Source organism: Leucopleurus acutus (genome assembly GCF_964270905.1).
Source record: "Leucopleurus acutus genome assembly, chromosome: 5".
NCBI lineage: Eukaryota > Metazoa > Chordata > Mammalia > Artiodactyla > Delphinidae > Leucopleurus > Leucopleurus acutus.
The window spans coordinates 49173468-49194656 of NC_139147.1; the positions used below are offsets into that span (position 1 = coordinate 49173468).

Sequence of the window (21189 nt, forward strand, 5' to 3'; positions counted from 1 at the left end):
CCCTGCTTGAAAAACTTCTTCCTTGATTTCCATGTCACAGCAATTGTCTTACTTTTCCCAGTCTAGCAGGTTATCTTCCTCATTGGCTCATTCATTCATTCATCAAATGTTTATTGAGTACCTACTACGTGCCCAGAAGCATTTCAGGTGTTGGTGATACAGCAGTGGGAATACAGAATATTCCCAGCCTTCATGGATATTAAATTCTGGCAGGCAGAAAGGAGACGACATAAATAATAGAAAATGTCAGATGGTAATAAGTAATATGAAGGTTAAGGGAGAAAGGGGAATACTGGAGTGGGGAGGCATTACTATTTTATACAAGGTGGTTGGGGACTGTCTTCTAAGTAGGTTGCTCACTGTGCAAGAACACCCATACAACCCTCTCCAAGCCATGCACTCTGGTGCAGGGCCATGTTTGCTAGAAGAAGCACTGTTTTCTTCATACACAGGTACTATCTGCCTTTAACCCAAGTGCTTAAAAGATTGCACCCAGGGACTTCCCTCGTGGCACAGTGGTTAAGAATCCACCTGCCAATGCAGGGTACACGAGTTCGAGTCCTGGTCTGGGAAGATCCCACAGGCCGCGGAGCGACTAAGCCCGTGTGCCACAACTGCTGAGCCTGCGCTCTAGAGCCTGCGCGCCCATGTGCCTAGAGCCCATGCTCCACAACAAGAGAAGCCACCAAAATGAGAAGCCCACGCACTGCAACGAAGAGTAGCCCCGCTCGCCGCAACTAGAGAAAGCCCGCGTGCAGCAACGAAGACCCAACACAGCCAAAACTAAATAAAATAAAATAAATTTATAAAAAAAAAAAGATTGCAACCAATAACAGGGTATCCCTTTTCTATTGCACAAAGACTGATAAGATGACGTTTGAGCAAAGACCTGAAGAAAGTGAGAGTGAGCTATGGAGATACGAGGAAAGGGAATTTCCAGTAAAGGGAACGATGAGTGCAAAGGCCCTGAGAGAGGGTTCAAGACACAAGGAGGCTAATGTAGCTGAAGCAGAGTGCGTAAAGAGAGATAAAGATGAGGTCAGAGGAGTAGCTAGGGATCTGTCACGTAAGCCTCTCATTGTAAGGACTTGGTTTTTATTCTGAATAAGATGGGAAGATCAGATGGTCTTGAGCAAAAAAGTGACACGTTCCTGATATTTTAACAGGATGACTAGAATGCAAGCTCCATGAGGGCAGGGATTTTTTTTCTGTCCTTTTTAACATTTTTTAAAACTGCTTACTCTTTCTTTCTTTTCTTTTCTTTTCTTTCTTTCTTTCTTTCTTTCTTTCTTTCTTTCTTTCATTTTGGCTGCACCGCGTCTTAGTTGCAGCCCACAGGATCTTCTCTGTGGCATGTGGACTCTTAGTTGTGGCATGTGAACTTAGTTGCGGCATGCATGTGGGATCTAGTTCCCCAACCAGGGATCGAACCCGGGCCCCCTGCATTGGGAGTGTGGGGTCTTACCCATGAACTACCAGGGAAATCCCTAAAAAAATTTTTTTTGTTGTTGAAGTAGAGTTGATTTACAATGTTGTGTCAATTTTTGCAAGATCTCAGTTCCCCAACCAGGGATTGAACCCGGGTCTCGTCAGTGAAAGCCCAGAATCCTAACCACTAGGCCACCAGGGAACTCCCTTTTCTGTCTTATTTACTGCTGTATCCCCAGGACTTGGTACAGTGCCTGGCACATAACAAGCACCTTAAAATTTATTAAGTCAATCAATCTGATTCATTTTAAAAGAGTCACTTTGGCTGCTGTATTGAGACGAGAAGAGAGGGACCAGCTAGGAGGCTACTGCAGAAACAAAGGTGAAAGATAATAGTGAGTTGGACCAGGGTGGTAGCAGAGTAGGTACCAAATACCAAAGAGATATTGGAGACAATGAGTATAAACAATCCTTTCAAAGAGTTACTATATGAAGGGGAATAGTAATAAGCAGCTAGAGGGAGTTATGAGATCAAGAGAAGAGTTTTTAATTTTGCTATAGTTGTTTTGTAGATATGGGAGATACAAAGCATGTATGTTTGCTGTTGGAAATGATCCAGTAGTTGGCGGGGTGGGGAGGATCTGATAAAACAGTGGAGTGAAACCTTATATAAGCAAGAAAGATGGGATTTACTACATTAGTAACAGAAAAGAAGACAGAAAATCTAGGTACAAACGCAGATACCACACCACAGATATGGTGACAATATACAGAAGTTCTGTTTTGATTTCTATTATTTTCTTACTGAAAATAAGAATCAAAGTCATCAGTTGAGGGGAGGGCAGAGAAAGTGGGAAACAGTCTAGGAAAGTGAGTGAATTAGGGTCATGGTTCTCAAAGTGTGGTCCCCAGACTAGCAGCCTCATCATTTGGGAACTAGTTAGAAATGTAAATTGGGGGGACCCACCCACTGAGTCTACTGAATCAAAAACTCTGTCCATGGCACTACAGTTTTAACTGTTTTAAGAAGACTTTCAGGGACTTCCCTGGTGGCACAGTGGTTAAGAATCCGCCTACGAATGCAGGGGACTCAGGTTCGATCCCTGGTCCAGGAAGATCCCACATGCCGCAGAGCAACTAAGCCCGTGCACCACAACTACTGAAGCCCGAGCACCCTAGAACCCATGTGCCACCACTACTGAGCCCATGCACCACAACTATCGAAGCCCTGCCCTCTAGGGCCCGCGTGCCGCAACTGCTGAGCCCACATGTTGCAACTACTGAAGCCCACGCGCCTAGAGCCCGTGCTCCGCAACAAGAGAAGCCACCGCAATGAGAAGCCCGCGCACCGCAACGAAGAGTTAAGTAGCCCCGGCTTGCTGCAACTAGAGAAAGCCTGCGAATGGCAACGAAGACCCAATGCAGCCAAAAAAAAAGAGAAGCCTTTCAGATGATTCTGATGTATACTAAATCTTGAGAATGGTATAGGGAAATATAATGGGATTACAGGCTGAATTAAGAACCAAGGTTAGTGATAAATTGGAAAAGAATTTGAAAAAAAATTAAAATTAAAAAATGTAAGCACACACACACACAAAACAAAGCCCATGAGCTGCTGTCACTTGACACCCAGTGCAATTCTGTTTCTGTATTTCATGGTACAACATCAGATAGCTCAAGCCCAACTGGGTAATTTAATATTACAGGGTCATGGGGCCAACCCTGATCTAACCAGTGAATGAGTGTTTTGGATTACTTGGATGAATAGAAATATGTTTTCATCTTAATTTGGGCTGTAAAGAAATTTGAAAGTTAAAAAACAAAAACAAGGTTAGTGAAACCATGATTAGTCACTTTTCCTCTCTAATTTGTTGTAGCTCTGTGCCTGAATTCCACACTCGGCTCCACCCCTTACTTATCTTTTCAGTGTCCCAGTTTCCTCTTCTATAAAAATAAAGTAATTGTAGCACTTAATTCATAGGGTGATGATTTAGTGTACTTGATTTCATGTTAAAAAAATTGCAGACTATGCTTGGCATATAGTAAGCATAAATATATGTTGGAGGGGCTTCCCTGGTGGCGCAGTGGTTGCGAATCTGCCTGCCAATGCAGGGGACACAGTTCGAGCCCTGGTCTGGGAAGATCCCACATGCTGTGGAGCAACTAAGCCCGTGCACCACAACTACTGAGCCTGCATTCTAGAGCCCACGAGCCACAACTACTGAGCCTGCGTGCCACAACTACTGAAGCCCGCATGCCTAGAGCCCATACTCTGCAACGAGAAGCCACTGCAATGAGAAGCCTGTGCACAGCAACGAAGAGTAGCCCCCACTCACCACAACTAGAGAAAGTCCGTGCACAGCAATGAAGACCCAACGCAGCCAAAAATAAATAATTTTTTTAAAACCTACATAAATTATAATAATAGTTGTCTATATTACTCTCCATTTTCAGCTTGTTTACTCATTATTTGAAGAGCTCTTTAGAGACTGCAAACAATAGCTACTATTAAGCAAGTGCCCGCCACAAGCCAGTCACTGTATTACAAATTTTACCTGTATTATCACACTTATTCCTCTCAGTAACCCTATGAGTATTAGTACATTTTTATAGTTCAAATATATTCAGTAAGATTACCTTATCCGTTCAAACTCACAGATTAGCAAATAGCAGGGTTATAATCTAAATTCGGTTTTGTCTGATGCAATCAATGCTGCTGCTCTTTGCCCTGTACTCCACTGCCTTTTCATCCATTAACCCATTTGCTGGGGGTTACTGAAGCTTGCATTCACTTCTTCAATGGATATTTATTGAAAACTGGTATAATCTAGGTCCTAGGGAAACAATGGTGAGCAAGATAGGCACAATATGACCTCATGGAACAGACAGGTGAATGGATTAATATCTTCCATCCTTAACTTCTGCAGTGTGGTATATGGAACTGGATAGCTGTATGTGACCTCTCTAAATTTCATTTTTCTCATTTAAAAGTATAAGCATCAGGGCTTCCCTGGTGGCGCAGTGGTTGAGAGTCCGCCTGCCGATGCAGGGGACACGGGTTCATGCCCCGGTCCGGGAAGATCCCATATGCCGCGGGGCAGCTGGGCCCGTGAGCCATGGCCGCTGAGCCTGAGCGTCCGGAGCCTGTGCTCCGCAATGGGAGAGGCCACAGCAGTGAGAGGCCCGCGTACCGCAAAAAAAAAAAAAAAAAAAAAAAGTATAAGCATCACGTCATGTATCCTCAATAAGCTGTATTCCCAGCAATCAATAAATGGATACACATAAAAACTCAAAAAAAGCATATATAAGCAAATACATACATAATTACAAATAAAAATCACATGTTTATGTCTCTATTTATTTGGTTGCACCAGGTTGCGGGCTCCTTACTTGTGGCAGGGGGCTCCTTACTTGTGGCAGGGGGCTCCTTAGTTGCCACTCATGGGCTCCTTAGTTGCAGCAGGTAGGCTCCTTAGTGGTGGCATGTGAACTCTTAGTTGTGGCATGCATGTGGGACCTCATTCCCTGACCAGGGATGGAACCCAGGCCCCCTGCATTGGGAGCATGGAGTCTTATCCACTGTGCCACCAGGCAAGTCCCTATGTCTCCATTTAAAACATGATTAAAAGTAAGAGTCTCAGGAATTACCTGGCGGTCCAGTGGTTAGAACTCCACGCTTTCACTGCAGAGGGCCTGAGTTCAGTCCCTAGTCGGGGAACTAAGATCCCTGAAAGCCGCTTGGTACGGGCAAAAAAAAAAAAAGAGAGACTCAGCGATTAAGTAACTTTTGAAGATCACATCTAGGAAAAATAAAACAAACATGAATTACCTATTCTATGTAAAATAGTTTGCTGGGCACTTTTACATATACTGTCATAGATGGTGGACCAGGGACTTCAAATCACCAAATCACCGTATCAGCAAACCACCCTGTTTCTGTCGTGGGAAACACACTTTGATTCTTTCTGCATTCTCCAGACTCGGAGCCTGAGGAGTCATCCATTCACAAATACTGAGCACCTTTCATATATGAAATGTGCAATACAAACTGCTGTGAAGAAAAAAAAAATTTTTTTTTAATGGTCTCTGTGGTCAAGGAATTTTTGAGCCGCCTAGGGAGAACTTTTTTTTCTTTTTAACACATATTGAGGGAAGTATACAATGATCAAAGAATGGTATATGGAATTTATTATCTCATTTGATCCCCAGGACCACCCTTTGAGGATGTACTATTATTATTTCTATTTTATAGAGAAGGAAACATAGGTCTGTAGACAGTAAGAAACCCTCAAGGTTTACTCAGCCAGTAAAGGGATTCCAACCCAAGTTCTGACTCCGTAAGACCAATTTCTGTAACACTCACTGTATATTGTACCGCAAACCCAGAAACTACAGTTCCCTAGGCAAGGAACCGACGCCGTATAGCAAGAGGGCAGTATATATAGAGAGAAAAAGCGAAGATGAAACTGAAAAGTTAGGCTGGGGTCCAATATAACGCTTGGACTTCATTCTGCAAACTCTGGGGATACACTAAAGGTTTCTGAGTAAGGCAGAAACTACTGTGGTCTTCACGTAACAAAGTAACTTCTCTTAACACAGAAATTGCAGCTTGTAGAAAAATCAGTTTTACCACTTGCCTACGCGACCTTAGACAAATTTTTCTTTGGCCTCAACTCTCACAGCTAATTAAAAGAGGGCAATTCCGCATTGGACTATTGTGGGGGTTAAACGAGATAGCGCCTGACACAAGAGGGCGCTCGATAAACGTTGATTTTGCTTTTAGGTAGGAATAAGAATTCGGTCCTTTTTTTTTTTTTTGAGTGGGTACACGTGATCTACCAAACCAGACAGAATGAAAGAGCCTGGCTAGCTTCGGTCTGCCAGTTTTTACAGAAACCTCACCTGAGCTCACCAACGTTTCCAGGGTTGTGATCCCACCTTCCCTCACTTCCCTGAATCCGCCAGTAAACCATGAAAATCTAACCCACCTCTAGTCAAGTCCCTAACCAGTCCTCGGATCGCTCAACCTACCCCGCCCTTCCCTCAGAGGACGCTCGCCGATGATATCATATTCACTTCAGTCTCCGAGAGGCCCTTCACTCTCTAGGGCCGCTCTAGGCTGCCGCTTCCAAGGCGGGCTCCGAAGCTCAATGGTTGCTGGGCGGGGCCGTGACGTCCTTGGCGTGGCTGCAGGGGAGGCCGCGGCGGGGAAAATGGCGGACGGAAAGGCGGGAGAGGAGAAGCCTGAAAAGCCGCAGCGAGCTGGAGCCGCCGGAGGTGAACATAACCCCAGCGTCGCGGGCTACGTGGGATGCTCTGGGCCTTTCTTTGAGCTCCCCTGGGTGGGGGGAGTAGGCCGGGGCGAGAAGGGCGGATCTGGCGCTCACCCGGCCAGGTGCTGGGCCCACACAAGCCCTGGGCACGCCCGGTGCGGCCTGCTGGCATCCGGGCCCACATCGCCTCCTTGCCGGGGCAGAGCCGGTCACTGTTCGTCACCTCCTGGCCCCAGCGGAGGCCCTGCTTCCGAAGAGAAGGGAGATGGGCCCCAGAAAGGGGGACCGAAGTCGGGGTGGGACTAGGAGTGGCGGTGCGGACGCAATCACACGGGCGCTCGCACAGTGCGAGTCACCGAGCAGTGGCCGCAGGAACTGGCCGCAGGCCGAGTTTCCGACGGTGCCGGCCTCTCAGTTACACCTAGGAGTTAGTTTGCTGCTCCCTTTTCACTGAGGAGGTGGACTACCCTGGCCTTTTTCTTTATTTTCAAGCCTAGTTCTGATCCTGTAATGGGATGGGTCAAGGCGATGGAGGGAAAGAGGAATATCTTTGCCTGCCTCCTGGTTTAATCTGCCGGGTCTAGGGTTACGGTTTGGTTGCCTTTCTTTGAACTGTCTGCCTTTTCTGTGCTAGGCTGTTGCCAGCTAACTGCACGCCAGATATTTAGGTGGCTAAATAGGCTAGTGTGACTCTTCCTGTATTTTGTTACGATGTAAACTCAGGTTACAGCTATCTTTATTCTGTCACCTCCACTCCTCTAAATTTGGGTCTTGTGCATTAAGGAAAAGAAACATCCGGTAATCTCTCCAGCCCTCCCGCCCCTTTGTCCTCACAAGGCTAGTGACTTAACACGTCCGAGCTGAGCATAATGTCTTCAGAACGTTTTAAGTACCACACTCTTAACTCTTCTTCACGTCTTATCCCTGAAAGTATTTAATATGAGAAAATACAGAAGATTAATAGTATATGAAGGCAACTGTTAGGACCTCCTAACAAGTTTAATGTGATTTGACTTGGAAACAAAAATTGAGAAAAGTGTAATGTTCAGTTACTTTGGACCCAGAAATTCCTTTTTAAAAAACACGTACGGTGCTATTAGTTGAGCCCAAACTCCTTTCCTTCTTCACACTCCCCTCCCGTCTTTTTTGTTGTTGTTATTGTTGTTTTACTAGTAAAATAGTTTATGAAACAACAGTTTAAGCCATTTAGTGCTACCTCGTTAGCGATTTTTTTCGTCAAAAATTGTCTTGGAAATTATCAAGTAGAACTACATTTAAAAATTAGTAGTTTGAGGAAAACCAAAGATCTGTAGCCTGAAGAATCTTATCTGACTTTTAGACTACCTTTTAACTTTTAGAATGGGTTTCTAACTGTCTTGACTGAGTATCTGAGATGTGTTTAATGTGAGCCAAAGTGTACCTTAAGGGAGTTCCCTGGTGGCTTAGTGGTTGGGATTCCAGGCTTTCACTGCCCTGGCCGGGGTTCAATCCCTGACTGGGGAACTGAGATCCGGCAAGGCGCGCCGGGTGGCCAACAAACAAAACAAAACAAATATACCTTAAGTGTCAGCATAGTTCCACTATATAATTTGTCCACCACCCTTTCAGTTAGGGATAATTTGCTCTGTAGTATGAATATTGATGTTTCTACTTTAGCATATATTTGTGAAGGGGTGATATAAAGTTATCTTTGCTAATTGTTATCAAAAATTATTGCCTCCTTGTTGGTGACTTAGAATAAGTAATATCCCTTAATAACGTCTACATAATTTGCCTTAGGTGTGCCTTCCTTTGAAAGAAAATACTACTGTTACATGTAAACCATTTTTGAATGTCAGATATTTTTAATGAAATTGTACAAAGAAATCATAGTTAAAACATTCATACCATGGATATTGTTAAATTGATAATTTTACGGCAAATTTTTAAAACAGTATCAAGTTTTAAAATTTTTAAAACAGTATCAAGTTTGTCTTGGGGGACTTACCTAGAGATTATTCTGATTTTTAACTCCTATTGAACAGTCCAGTAAGTTGAAAATATAAGTATTTTTTAATGAGTTAACATAGTTAACATGAATTTATGTTAATAAGAGAAGCTACTTACTTGAACTACCTGCTCTCACCTTAAAGAGAAGGGATGATATTAAGGGTAAGGTTTTAGGTAGATTTTTTTCCCCTCCCTTTGGTTAAATTTTTGTAGCTCCTTGAAATAAGTAGACGCTTTAGAGAAGAGCTATTCATATTGTAATCATGCCCACCTTAGGCTATTTTAATTTATCTAAAACTACTTTAATGAAATTGACATTTATTGTGGCAGGAGGTTCTTGAATATGTCCTGTTAGAGAGATAGGTATGTACCCTTTTTTCAGTTGAAGAAGTTACCAGAATGCCAATGCGTCATGAAGGGTATCCTTATGGACTTAAAACTTATTGAGTAATTTTTTTCAAAGTAAGGTACCTTTGTACTCCAAGGCCCACCTCTCCTCCCCAAAAATGCTAGTACCATGTGTAATTTGATTTCACATTAACTAATCTACGCATTTTGTTTGCTTAGAATGAATACAAACTAAAGTAGTACATGTTGTATTTAAAGGAAAACACTTAATGGACTTTAAAACACTTAAGTGGTCTTGATAGTTTGCCTCTTCAGATGACAGAACCACGGATGTGAATAAAATTGAGTTGCTCACAGTTGATTACTTAATTAATGGTAGAGTAGTTTTCCCAGCTCCCCTGTTCATGCTACATTTTTCTAGAGCATTCACTATAGAAATCTTCCCTAAGAATCATAGGATTGAACAGATAGTATTGTGTTTCATGTGTTAGCACATACTAGTTCAGTTAGTTGTCACACTTGATGTTGTTATTAATGTTATAGTAAGAATTATGTTTTTCACTTTTTGTCGTATTTATGCTTTGATTTTTCTAGATTCTTTGTTCCAGAATTATTTTCTGGGTAAAAGGAGACCTAGAATTAAGAAAAGATAGGTTTTAAAAGAACCAGAAATTTTGACTAATTATAACCCTTGAGTCACAGTTCAAAGAGCAGAGTTACACTAAAATCAAGACTAAATGTTCTTTATTCTATTTGTTTTGATGTTTTTCAGACTTTGTGTTTACACAGACTTGTGCATTTAGTATACAGATTGCTTCTATATGTAAATCCAGTGGCTTTTTTGTGTGTTTCTATATGCTCTGATACGTAGAGCCAATGAGTTTCCAGTTTTAGCTGTGTGTCAGTCACAGAGAAGTAGTTATTACTGTTTGGGTTTTACTGTAAAATTCATACTTGATTAAAACTATACATAGAATACAGAATAAAATTTAGCATAAATGCATTTAGTGGTAGACTGAAAAAATGTTTGCATAATACTGTCTTTTTTGTAAGAAATTCTAAATTGAGTTCTATATTTCAAATATTGAATAGCAATCTTACATTCTTCAGGTGCTTTTGTAATTTTATATCTAAATAAGTGAATGGCACCTCAGACAACTATTCCAGTGCTGTCTTTGCTTCTTAGGGAAATCCCAAAACCTAATCCTGCTTAATTTCTCCCCTACATTGTTATTAAAACTTTCACCTCTTGTCTAAAGGTAATAAAGAGTTCGTTTTATTTTCCTGTAAACAAAATAAAATGTTCTATTCAAAGTGCTTATTAATTTAGCTACCCCATCATTCCAAGACTATATAGATCGGGCTCTATAACATCCCATCTTTTAATTCATTACTTGTCAGTCTGTTTGATTTCCCCTTTTCTACCCATTCTAGCTTTTTGTCATGTTTTCTTAGCTGTTGTCAGGGCCATCCCTTAGAGAATCTTCTCTTTCTCCATAAACTATTCATCCAGTGTAGCAGAATACATTCAAAAGGTAAATTGGTAAACTTGGGAAAGAAAATAAAATATTTAATAATCAGCCAGGCTTCTGTCTTACCTCCCAATATGTTTTTAAATAGGCTGCATATGTAACAGGCCTAAGATATTCAAGTGAGAACTAATTTCATTTATTAATATAAAGAAGCAAAATTACTGAAAGACATCTTGCATTCCATATCTACATATGTATGTCTTCTGTTTGAAATTATCATTAGCTCATCTTTCTTTCATGAGAAAAAATAATATATAAACCTAAATATAGTTGTTGATATTAAGAGTAGCCTAAACAGATGTTAATCAAGCTTTGAGAGTAGAATGCAGTTACTCAAGAGGGGATGACCTTGAAGTCTTCCTTGAAGTTCCTTTCTAACTAAAAATTGTGTGAAATGTTCATGAAGAACACATCATTCAAGATGATTACTCCAGGCTGTACTAACACTGTAGTTTGGGTAATAATGGGCTGTTCATAACAGGGTACTTTGTATAACTAGTAGTACGTTATTGAAGAATATTAGACTTTTTATTAGTCAAATGTATTATCCTATGATGTGACTAACTGCCAGCAAACCAGTTTGTATAGAATTTATAGATCTTAATTTATAAAAAGAAAAATTCCACAAATAACTAGATTATTGTACAACTTACAGTGTTTAGTTGAAGGGTCTTACTTTTTGTGAACTCTATATTTATAATTTTAAATTGCTCTGTATTTTATGCTAGTTAATTCATGGGAGCCTCTTCTACTGCCACACAATCTCAGTTCCTGCTGTATACTCTAACAAACAGTGGAAGAGACTGTTGGGTTCAGTAGGTGACAACTGCAGAGGTATCTTCTTTATAACGATGCTTTTTGAGGTTGCTGCTCCCATCAATCTGCTCAGTAAAAATAGCTCATCTTGGTAAGTTGTTTCGACTTCACCAGGACCTGAAGAAGAAGCAGAAAAACCTGTGAAAACTAAGACTGTTTCTTCCAGTAATGGAGGGGAAAATTCCAGTCGCAGCGCTGAGAAGCGATCAGCTGAAGAAGAAGCTGCAGACCTCCCTACAAAGCCTACAAAGATCTCCAAGTTTGGATTTGCCATAGGTAGTCAGATGACAAAGAAAGCCTCAGCCATATCCATCAAACTTGGCTCAAGTGTGAGTTGTTATTTTATATATTATATTTGTTATGGGTCTGAAAATTTGTTTTCAAAACCTGCTTTTATTGGATTATGATAAATTAAGTATACAAAGATGTATAAAAAGATACATTGGTGCATGAACTTATTACATGTAAGTATTTAAGAAATTAGTGGCTCTATATTCAAGAAAGGTCTGGATGAATTATAACTCAACAAAGCTGTTTTTAAAAAGGGGTTGGAATATGAGAAGGAACAACTATTATAGGGACTACATGATTTATAAAGTAATAATACCTTAGAATTTCCTAAGTTGAGCAAAACCTGAAAAATATTTTTAGAGTTTCAGTTTATTTTTCTTATCTTTTAATTCCAGTGATATTAAAAATAATATCTAGAAATCATTTATTTGTATTTTAAAAGATTAATGTTAGTAAGGTATTGCTTAATAAGAGCTTCCTGATTACCTTACTTTGAAGCTACAAATGAACATTGAGTATTATAATCTATGATAGTAGTCCTTTACAGATCAACTTTTGATTCCTTGTTTTAAGATGTAAACCTTAAATTAATACTTATTAACCCTGGAGTATCTGGAAAGTATTTGAAGTATTAGATTGAAGCATATGAAGTTTAGAGATTTATCTATTTCTGATCTACAGAAGTGTTAATTTCATGTGGTTCAACTAAACAGATCTCTTTAAGAAAAAAAGTTACTTGAATAGTGTATTGCTATTGGCTTTAGAAAATGGTTACATTCTTGTGTAAGGAGAATAATCTTAAAATTGCTTTTAAGTTGTTTGTTCATGTCTGTTCTGTGAAAATTAATGCTCAGTTGCCTGGATGCATACAGCTTGATTTCTTCATTAGATGTCATTCAAAGATCTTAAAAATATGATATGGATCAGATTCCTACTAGAGTCAGTGTGTTTGAGCTACACTAGTTTTAAAAAAGCTACCATTCCTCAGAACCCCTACTCCCACCCTATGCTGTTTTGCTTTTTTCCTTTTCTTCCTTTTTCTAAAAAATTTAGTGTGAACAAAAGACATCAGCTTGTAACTTCATTACTTCATGACTCTTCTCCCTATTTGAGCTGATTCTTTTGGTTTAATATGTTTTTTATAAAGTTGCATAGGCCTACCTGCATAGATATTTACTTTTTTTGATAGTCATTAAACATGTGGTTCTCATGTACACTTCTCATACAGGTGTTCCCCTTGATAATAGATTTTACGGTGCTTGAACACACCTCCTAAATCAGATATCCATATCCCTACTTTTGCTAAATCATTGACGTGATTTAGTAATTGCTGATCATTTTAGTTGGGAGGGTTATGCTTGAAAAGGCCTATTCAGTAAAACTTTAATCTTTAGAAAACAAAAGACCTTTTTTTCATAAAGTAAACCAAAGTGTAAACATAATCTTGGCGAAGTGAGGTGTAGGATATGAAAATAGTTAAAGCTGTTGCTTTTGATTATATGATGTGAAAAGATAGTCAAACAACCAACAAATACTTACTTGTGTCTTATGTTTATGTACAAGATCAAATACATGACATCTTTAAGAGTAAAGGATGCTTCTAGAGTCGCTATGCATAATTTCCAAATGAACATTTTTATTCAAAAACAAACATTATTTATAAAAAGTGTTTCTGTTATACAAGAAGGGATGGTTAATTTTGTTTCAGCAGCTCAGAGAAGGTTTTACTGGTGAGGTGATGCTAGAGTTGGCTTTAAGTGCAGGCAAGAGGCAAAGGGACATCTCAGATAAAAAGAGCTTCATTCAGGGCATTCCGTGGTGGTCCAGTGGTTAAGACTTTCACTGCCGTGGGCCCGGGTTCAATCCCTGGTCGGGGAACTAAGATCCCATAAGCCGTGCAGCACAGCCAAAAAAAAGACTTATGCAAAGGCAGTTTAGATGTGAAGCCACATGATGCATTCAGGAAATTGTTCATAGTTAGGAAGTGTTTGGTAGGCAAATGCAGGGATAGAAAGCCCCCCAAATAAGACCACAGGACCAAATCATAAAGGACTTGTACTCCATAATATAGTTTGGTTTTATTCTTTGGGTTCTAGAGGAGCCATGGAATCATTATAAAGAGTCTCGAGCCTTAAACAGATTTGCATTTTAGAAACATTACTCTGGTGCCAGTATAGAGAATTAGAGGAAAATAAATACAGAAGGTGGGGAGATGGTATTTCTAACAGCAGTTCAGGCAAGTAATGATAAGGGGCCTTAGTGTTGGTAGTGTGGTAGTAAGCTGGGAAGGCAGGGGGAGATTTAAGTCTATTTAATAGAGATCTAGTTAACAGGACCTTACAATAAAATGTGCAAGTTGAAGAAAAGGTTTTCTGGCTTGAGCACTTAATGAGCACTGCAGTACCCCTGGGAGCTCTAAGTGGTGCTGTCCAGTAGGCAGCTAGCTAGTAGAGAAAGATGAGTCTTCATATCTTTCTCAAGGCACACTGTGCTTAATTTTAATGTTACTATGGGCAGGTATTAATATTCATTTTCTCTTACCTGTACCAGGTACCTTTTAGCTAAGTGATATTAAATTATAGACCCTAACTAGAAAATCTTTGACAGGAGGAAAACAAATGGACATATAATTAATAAAGTAAAATCTACCCATTGATAACCCACATTTTCAAAAAGAAAGAAGATTTCGCCAATGTTTGTTCTTAGTTCCTTACTGTATGTTTCTATGAAAACATAAAGTTGAATCTTTGAAGATAAATTATTTTTGTCATTAAATAAGCCTGTGTAAACATTATATTATACTCTTTTTAATGTTTCTTCTTCAGAAACCTAAGGAAACCGTTCCAACTCTTGCTCCAAAAACCCTTTCAGTAGCAGCAGCCTTTAATGAAGATGAAGATGTAAGTTGATACCTGGTTTTGTTTGTTTTACTTTAACAAGTTCTTTAAGAAAGATGTTAGTGGCAAATTGTCAAGTTGTACTAATGGTACTAGTGAACTTTTTTTGCAGCTCTGAACAGTTGTTGTTTAAATGACATCTGCAAAATCTGGATATTTCTGTTTATTTAATTTGATTGTGGGATTATTTAAAATATTACTGACTTTGGGGGGGGCAAGGAACTTAATCAAATCAACAGATGCTTATTATGAGTAATAATATATATATGTGCTATGAAATATGTAGGATCCAAAAAAAGGAAAATTCAGTACTGCTGTCTTCAATAATTTTTATAGTTGGAGTCTTCAGTGAGACATTTATGCATGTGTTCAGCTTTAAAAAGCAGCTATAGTGCTTTCTTCTTGTATCCCCATGAGGAATAACAATAGTGCAGGTGATTCTGCCAGAAAATCTAGTCAATATGTACGTGTTCCAGAGTGGCGCAGTGGTTAAGAATCCGCCTGCCAGTGCAGGGGACACGGGTTTGAGCCCTTGTCCGGAAAGATCCCACATGCCGTGGAGCAACTAAGCCCGTGCGCCACAACTATTGAGCCTGCACTCTAGAACCCGCGAGCCACAGCTACTGAAGCCTGTGCACCTAGAGCCCGTGCTCTGCAACAAGAGAAGCCACTGCAATGAGAAGCCCGCGCACCACAACAAAGGGTAGCCCCTGCTCGCCACACCTAGAGAAAGCCCACTTGCAGCAATGAAAATCCAATGCAGCCAAAAATAAATAAATAAATAAATTTTTAAAAAGAGAGATTAGGTAGTATTTTGGTTTGTACAGATTGTTATCAGGAAAGGACATTGTGGGAAGAAGGGGACAACATGTGCAGAAGTAGAGAGGCTGGAAATAGTAAGCACCTACATAATAGTAATGGCTTGCTTTGAATGCCTAACAGTTTGAATCTTTTCACACAACTTTATTTTATCCTCCATACATCCCTGTGAATTGTGTGATATGGTTATTCTTATTTTCCAAATGGAGAAATTAAGTGTGCATAAGTATTGTGCACAAGTGTTGAACTAGAACTGAGCTTTCTGGTTTCTTGTCCTATGTTCTTTGCATCATACGTTACTGTTTTCCCTGTTTTTAAAGAAATTTTAGACAGGTTCAGACAACACTCTTTCTGCTATAAGATGGTAATGATAGGTAGGGATAAACTTGTCTCTTAGGTAAAAGAACACATGCATCTAAAATCTGCATCTGGGACTTCCCTGGAAGTCCAGTGGTTAAGACTCTGCACTTCCACTGCAGGGGGCACCAGTTTGATCCCTGGTCAGGGAACTAAGATCCCGCATGACGCTCAGCATGGCCAAAAAAATAAAAGGAAATAAAATCTTCATCTGGTTCTTCCTTTTTCTGCAGCACATATTAATTAACCTTGGATATATATCTAAGCCTGAAATATATTGTACAAAGAGTGTGTTCATTTAGTTAATTTTGAAATTTAAAAATACTTTTTCAGTTGTATCTCTTTAGTCTCTTTTAATTTGGACAACTCCTGGGTTTTTCTGCGTATTTCATGGCATTAACATTTTTGAAGAGTTCAGGCCAGTTAGTTTGTAGAACGTCCCTCAGTTTGGATTTGTCTGATGTTCCCTTATGATTAGATTCACATTCCTTTTGGCAGGCGTACCACAGAAGTGATGCCAAGTTCTCAATGCATCATATCAGGAGCACATGTCAGTATATCCCATTACTGGCAGTGTTAACTTTGATCATTTAGTTAAAGTGATGTCTGCCAGATTTCTCTACTGTCAAATTACTGTTTTATCTTTTATAATTAAAATTTATCTTGTGGGGATATGTTTTAAGAATATGTGGAGGGGACTTCCCTGGTGGCACAGTGGTTAAGAATCAGCCTGCCAGTACGGGGGACACGGGTTTGAGCCCTGGTCCCGGAAGATCCCACATGCCACAGAGTAACTAAGCCCGTGCGCCACAACTACTGAGCCTGTGCTCTAGAGCCTGCGAGCCACAACTACTGAGCCCACGTGCCGCAACTACTGAAGCCCGTGTGCCTAGAGCCCGTGCTCCACAACAAGAAAAGCCACCGCAATGAGAAGCCCGTGCGCCTTAATGAAGAGTAGCCCCCTCTTGCTGCAACTAGAGAAAGCCCGCGCACAGCAACGAAGACCCGACGCAGCCATAAATAAATAAATAAAATTTAAAAAAAGAATATGTGAAAATACATAATTTCTTAAGTGTTCACTCATGAGTGTTAACATTCATTGATGATTCTTACTGGAATCAATTATTATGATGTTTGCTGAATGGTGATTTTTTTTCATTCTTTCATCCCTTCTATGTTTCATGTTTCTTACTGTAAGGAAGAGCTTTTATAAGTGTAGGCTCTATTCAACAGGTTATAATGCTCAAATTGTCTCAGATTTGACCAGTAGAAATCCCTTTAAGCTGGATCTTGGCAGATGACTGTGTAAAAAATAATATTTAGCTCACCAGTAACATTTATACTTAAAAAACATCTAAAAGACACTTGTCACATATCTTTTCACGAGCTGTAACTATGGAAAAGTAGTAGAGAATGAGCTTTCAAGATGTCTTTTCAGTAAAGGAGACATTTTTGAGAAGGAGCAATACAGTAAAATGGTTAAGAGCCTTTGCTTTGGCATCTAGCTGTTTTGTGACTTGGGACAAGTTAACCTTGTTTACCTTACCTACAAAATGTGAATGATGATACTCATACCCACCTTGTAGGATTGTTAGGGTTTTCAAAGACAGTGCATATTAAAGCATTTAACACAATGTGTAGCTTCTAGTAAACAAATAGTTTTAGTTCTAGAATATCAAGTTTTTGGGGGGTTTTGTTTTTGTTTTGGGGGGTTTTTTGTTCTTGTTTTGTTGGTTTGTTTTTTGGCCACGCTGCACGGCATGCAGGATCTTAGTTCCCCAACCAGTGATCGAACTCGCACCCCCTACAATGGAAGCACGGAATTCTTAACCACTGGACCGGCAGGGGAGTCCCTAGAATATCAAGTTTTTACCAAATTTTTTTTCTTTACGCAGAATCAGCACACTAGAAGCATGAGGGTTTTATTTAATGTAGTTAAGATAAATGATTTTCTCCTTTCACCAAAATTTCAGACTTAGATGTAAAATTTAGCATTATTGGTAATCAAGTGATTTTAATACAGTTGACCCTTGACCAACACAGGTTTGACCTGCACAGGCCTATTTATATGCAGATTTTTTTCAGTAACGTGCTACAGTACTACACTCTCCCAAGGTTGGTTTAATCCTCAGATGTGGAACCGTGGCTATGGAAGGTCAACTATAAAGTTACACACGGGGTTTTGACTGTGGCACTGTGGGGGCAGTGCCTCTAATCCTCCTGCATTGTTCAAGGGTCAGCTCTATCTACATGCAGTCATCTCTGTTTCTGTCTTACATTTTTCTCCAGAGTGAACCAGAGGAAATGCCTCCAGAAGCAAAGATGAGGATGAAGAATATTGGAAGGTATTATAATTTTTGTATAATATTGTAGAAAATTATAGTGAATTAAGAGCAAGAATAAATTGCAAATTGCACATAATCTATTAGTGTTCAAGCTTTTGTTGCATATTTGGGCAAAAGAGTTTTATTTTCTGAGATTACTCTCCTGGTAAAAGAAAATTAGTATTTTAAGAAAAGAAAAAATAATGATAATTTAATGCTATTTTTTTTCAGATACATGTAATCTAAATTTTTTCAAATAAACAGTTATGAGAAATGTTTGATATAAAATTTAAAAGTTTTTTTCAGGTATAAAAAAATGGCTTTCACTCATCTCACTTAAGATATTCCCACCACTTAATCTTGATTGTATGTGTCCCATTTTCCTTAGTAATTTAAATGCCAAATATAAAAAGAAGACAAAAACATTTAAAAATTTTCCTCCATTGTTTCTGTTATTGTGAAAATAACATAAATTTCAAGTTAACACGATGTTCAGTTTCCTGTCTTTGTATGTGTAAATGGATAACTTCGAGGCTAATAAGAAAGCTGGGCTTCAAAACAACCTATACTATATCCCCACTTCTACCAAATGCATATATTCTCCCAAAGAACTAAGTGCTGAGTCTTCAAGCATCAGTCTTCAGACTTCATCTGTGATTCAAACGGGAACTGTCCCAGTGGCTGTCTGCCTGCCTCCCTTTCGGACTGGGACCTAAAGTAAATACATCTGGCATTATAACCAAATCTAAACACCCAGGATACATATATCTTCATATATCTAAACATTTAAAACTGAAACAGGAGTTCATAAAATGACATCTTCTGTTTCATTTTTTATAAATGCTGATGGCAAGCCACCACCAAATTGATTTAATGACCCTGTTAATGGGTTACAAGCAACGGTTTTTAAAACTATAGTGGTTGCCACTATAGTGGTTGCTGCATATCAGAATCACCTTAGATGTTTGTTAAAACTACAGATTTACCTGGCTCCTCCTGAGGCCTACTGAATCTGAAATTTTAGGACAGGGTCTGTGTAAAGGGTATTTTTAAAAAGATCTGTAGAGGCTTCTGATGTTTGGCCTGCATTTATAATAGGTGCTAAACAAATGTGTTTTGAATGAGTTAAAAACATAGCCCGAAAATCATTATATAACATTTTAAATAAGTTTCCTTTCTTTTAACACAGGGATACACCAACATCAGCAGGACCAAATTCCTTCAATAAAGGAAAGCATGGGTTTTCTGATAACCAGAAGCTATGGGAGCGAAATATAAAATCTCATCTTGGAAATGTCCATGACCAAGACAATTAAATGATGTGTTTTGAAATTGGGGTATGGGGTGGGTGTAAAGTTAAAAGGAACAGTTTCCTTTTTTAAAGAATGGTATAAGACTATCTTTGGAGCCGCCTTTTTTTTTCTTTTTTTTTTTTAAAGATTGAGTGGTACTCTAATAAATGAGAATTTGAAATTAGAGGTAATTTATGTTTTATATACAGATTTCAAGACATTTGCTAATTTTGTAGTTTCACGTGATTAGTTTCCAAAGGTTATAGATGATTAAAAAAATCATAAATGGTACCTTTCTAAGAATTGCATATTTTTTTAGACACAACTACTAGCACATTAAGAGGGAAGCAAAAAGTTGTCTATTTAAACTGTAGGCAGTTACTCTCTAACTTAACTCCCTTGTTAACCTAAAGTCTGGCTCCCAGGAACAGCCTTATAGAGAAGGGAGTATTGTATTGGGAGGAAAATGTTGCTGGACTATTGACTGAGAAAGTAAATTAGATAAAAATTAAAATACAGCTTTTTTTTTTTTCCTAATGGGCATTTGTTTTGTTTCGAATCATCATAAACTAGTTATTGCATTGCTATCAGTGGATACAGATGCTTAGCTCTTTAAAAAGAACATTTTAAAATTTTATGTAAACTGTTGAGTATTTAAAATAGCCCACTTCACTTTAAAGGGTCTTGTCTACCTTTGATAGTCTTCAAAGAACAACCATTTGCTACCAAAGTAAATCAGTATTTTGAATGTGCTTCTCTTGGTTTTTGTTATTAGCTAGTTCCTGTAAGTATTTCCACCAGATCTTCAGGCAAATCATAAGGAAGCTGTTTCTTTTAAAATAACAAACCACCACCAAAAATTTAAATGTACATAATAGTTAAATATTTGGCTGTTCTTATTTTTTAAAGGATATAAACACCAAAAAAAAAAGGCAACATTGTATGAAGATGGAAAATAAGAAAGATGCACTTTCTGTAACTTTATCAGAGCATTTATGTTACTAACTTGTGAAATCCAATTTGATTTGAACTTATTACAGGAATTCTTATTTAGCACAATAATATTGTTTCTTTTAACTGTATACATATTAACCAGTGGCCTCTTTAAAAGCACATTTTAGATACTGAAAATAAAAGGAAAGAAAATGCATCTTTAAACATATTTTATGGAATCTTTGACCACATATACTTTGTTAATCTTTGTGTTGTAGGATTGTGTTTATTTTGTATTTTTGTATTGTATATGAATTCTTTTTTTAATGTGACAGTTAAACACATCTTTAAAAGCATAGTCACACATAAAAGAAACATATAGTATAATGATTTCCTTGAAAACTCTTACAATGTTAGATTTGGAGGCAGCTTCATACTGTTTAATTGGTGATAACTACTCTCTGAGCTCTTTTAATAGGTAATAACTCCAGAGAAGCAGCCTGTATATATTCCTAATACTTTGTTCACTTGCATATGAGTTTAGAGTAAGCCCCAAGTAAAACAATGGAAATGTATATAGAACGATTAGTTCTTACTTACATGGTTTAATTATATCAAGATACATGAATTTAACTTGCTTTAACGTAGGCAAACTTCCCATTTTTGTTCATTTTAATGTTTATGTTGAAATAACATCCCAAAACGACTGAGATGAATGTCTTTACTAAAATACCAATAAATTTGTCCAACTCTATCAGTGTTCTTATTTTCTGTTACACTTAATTGTTGCTGGGTTTGTTTTAAACAAAGAAGAGACAGATGTTATTGGTGCTCTTGCCCAGATTGTTGGCCAGAGTAATGGGAGATTTTAAATTGCTCTTTGGAGTCTA

At 38.6% G+C, this 21189-nt stretch overlaps 1 protein-coding gene across 1 annotated transcript; it reads left to right on the forward strand.

The window, feature by feature from the left end:
• Nucleotides 1–6597: 6597 nt before the first annotated feature.
• Nucleotides 6598–21053, forward strand: PCNP (PEST proteolytic signal containing nuclear protein). The gene is made up of 5 exons (XM_082839951.1): nt 6598–6705; nt 11501–11715; nt 14503–14577; nt 18040–18095; nt 19264–21053. Exons 1-5 carry the CDS (start codon nt 6642–6644, stop codon nt 19388–19390), a joined length of 537 nt encoding a protein of 178 aa, XP_082696077.1. The 5' UTR covers nt 6598–6641; the 3' UTR covers nt 19391–21053.
• The last annotated feature ends 136 nt before the right edge of the window (nt 21054–21189 follow it).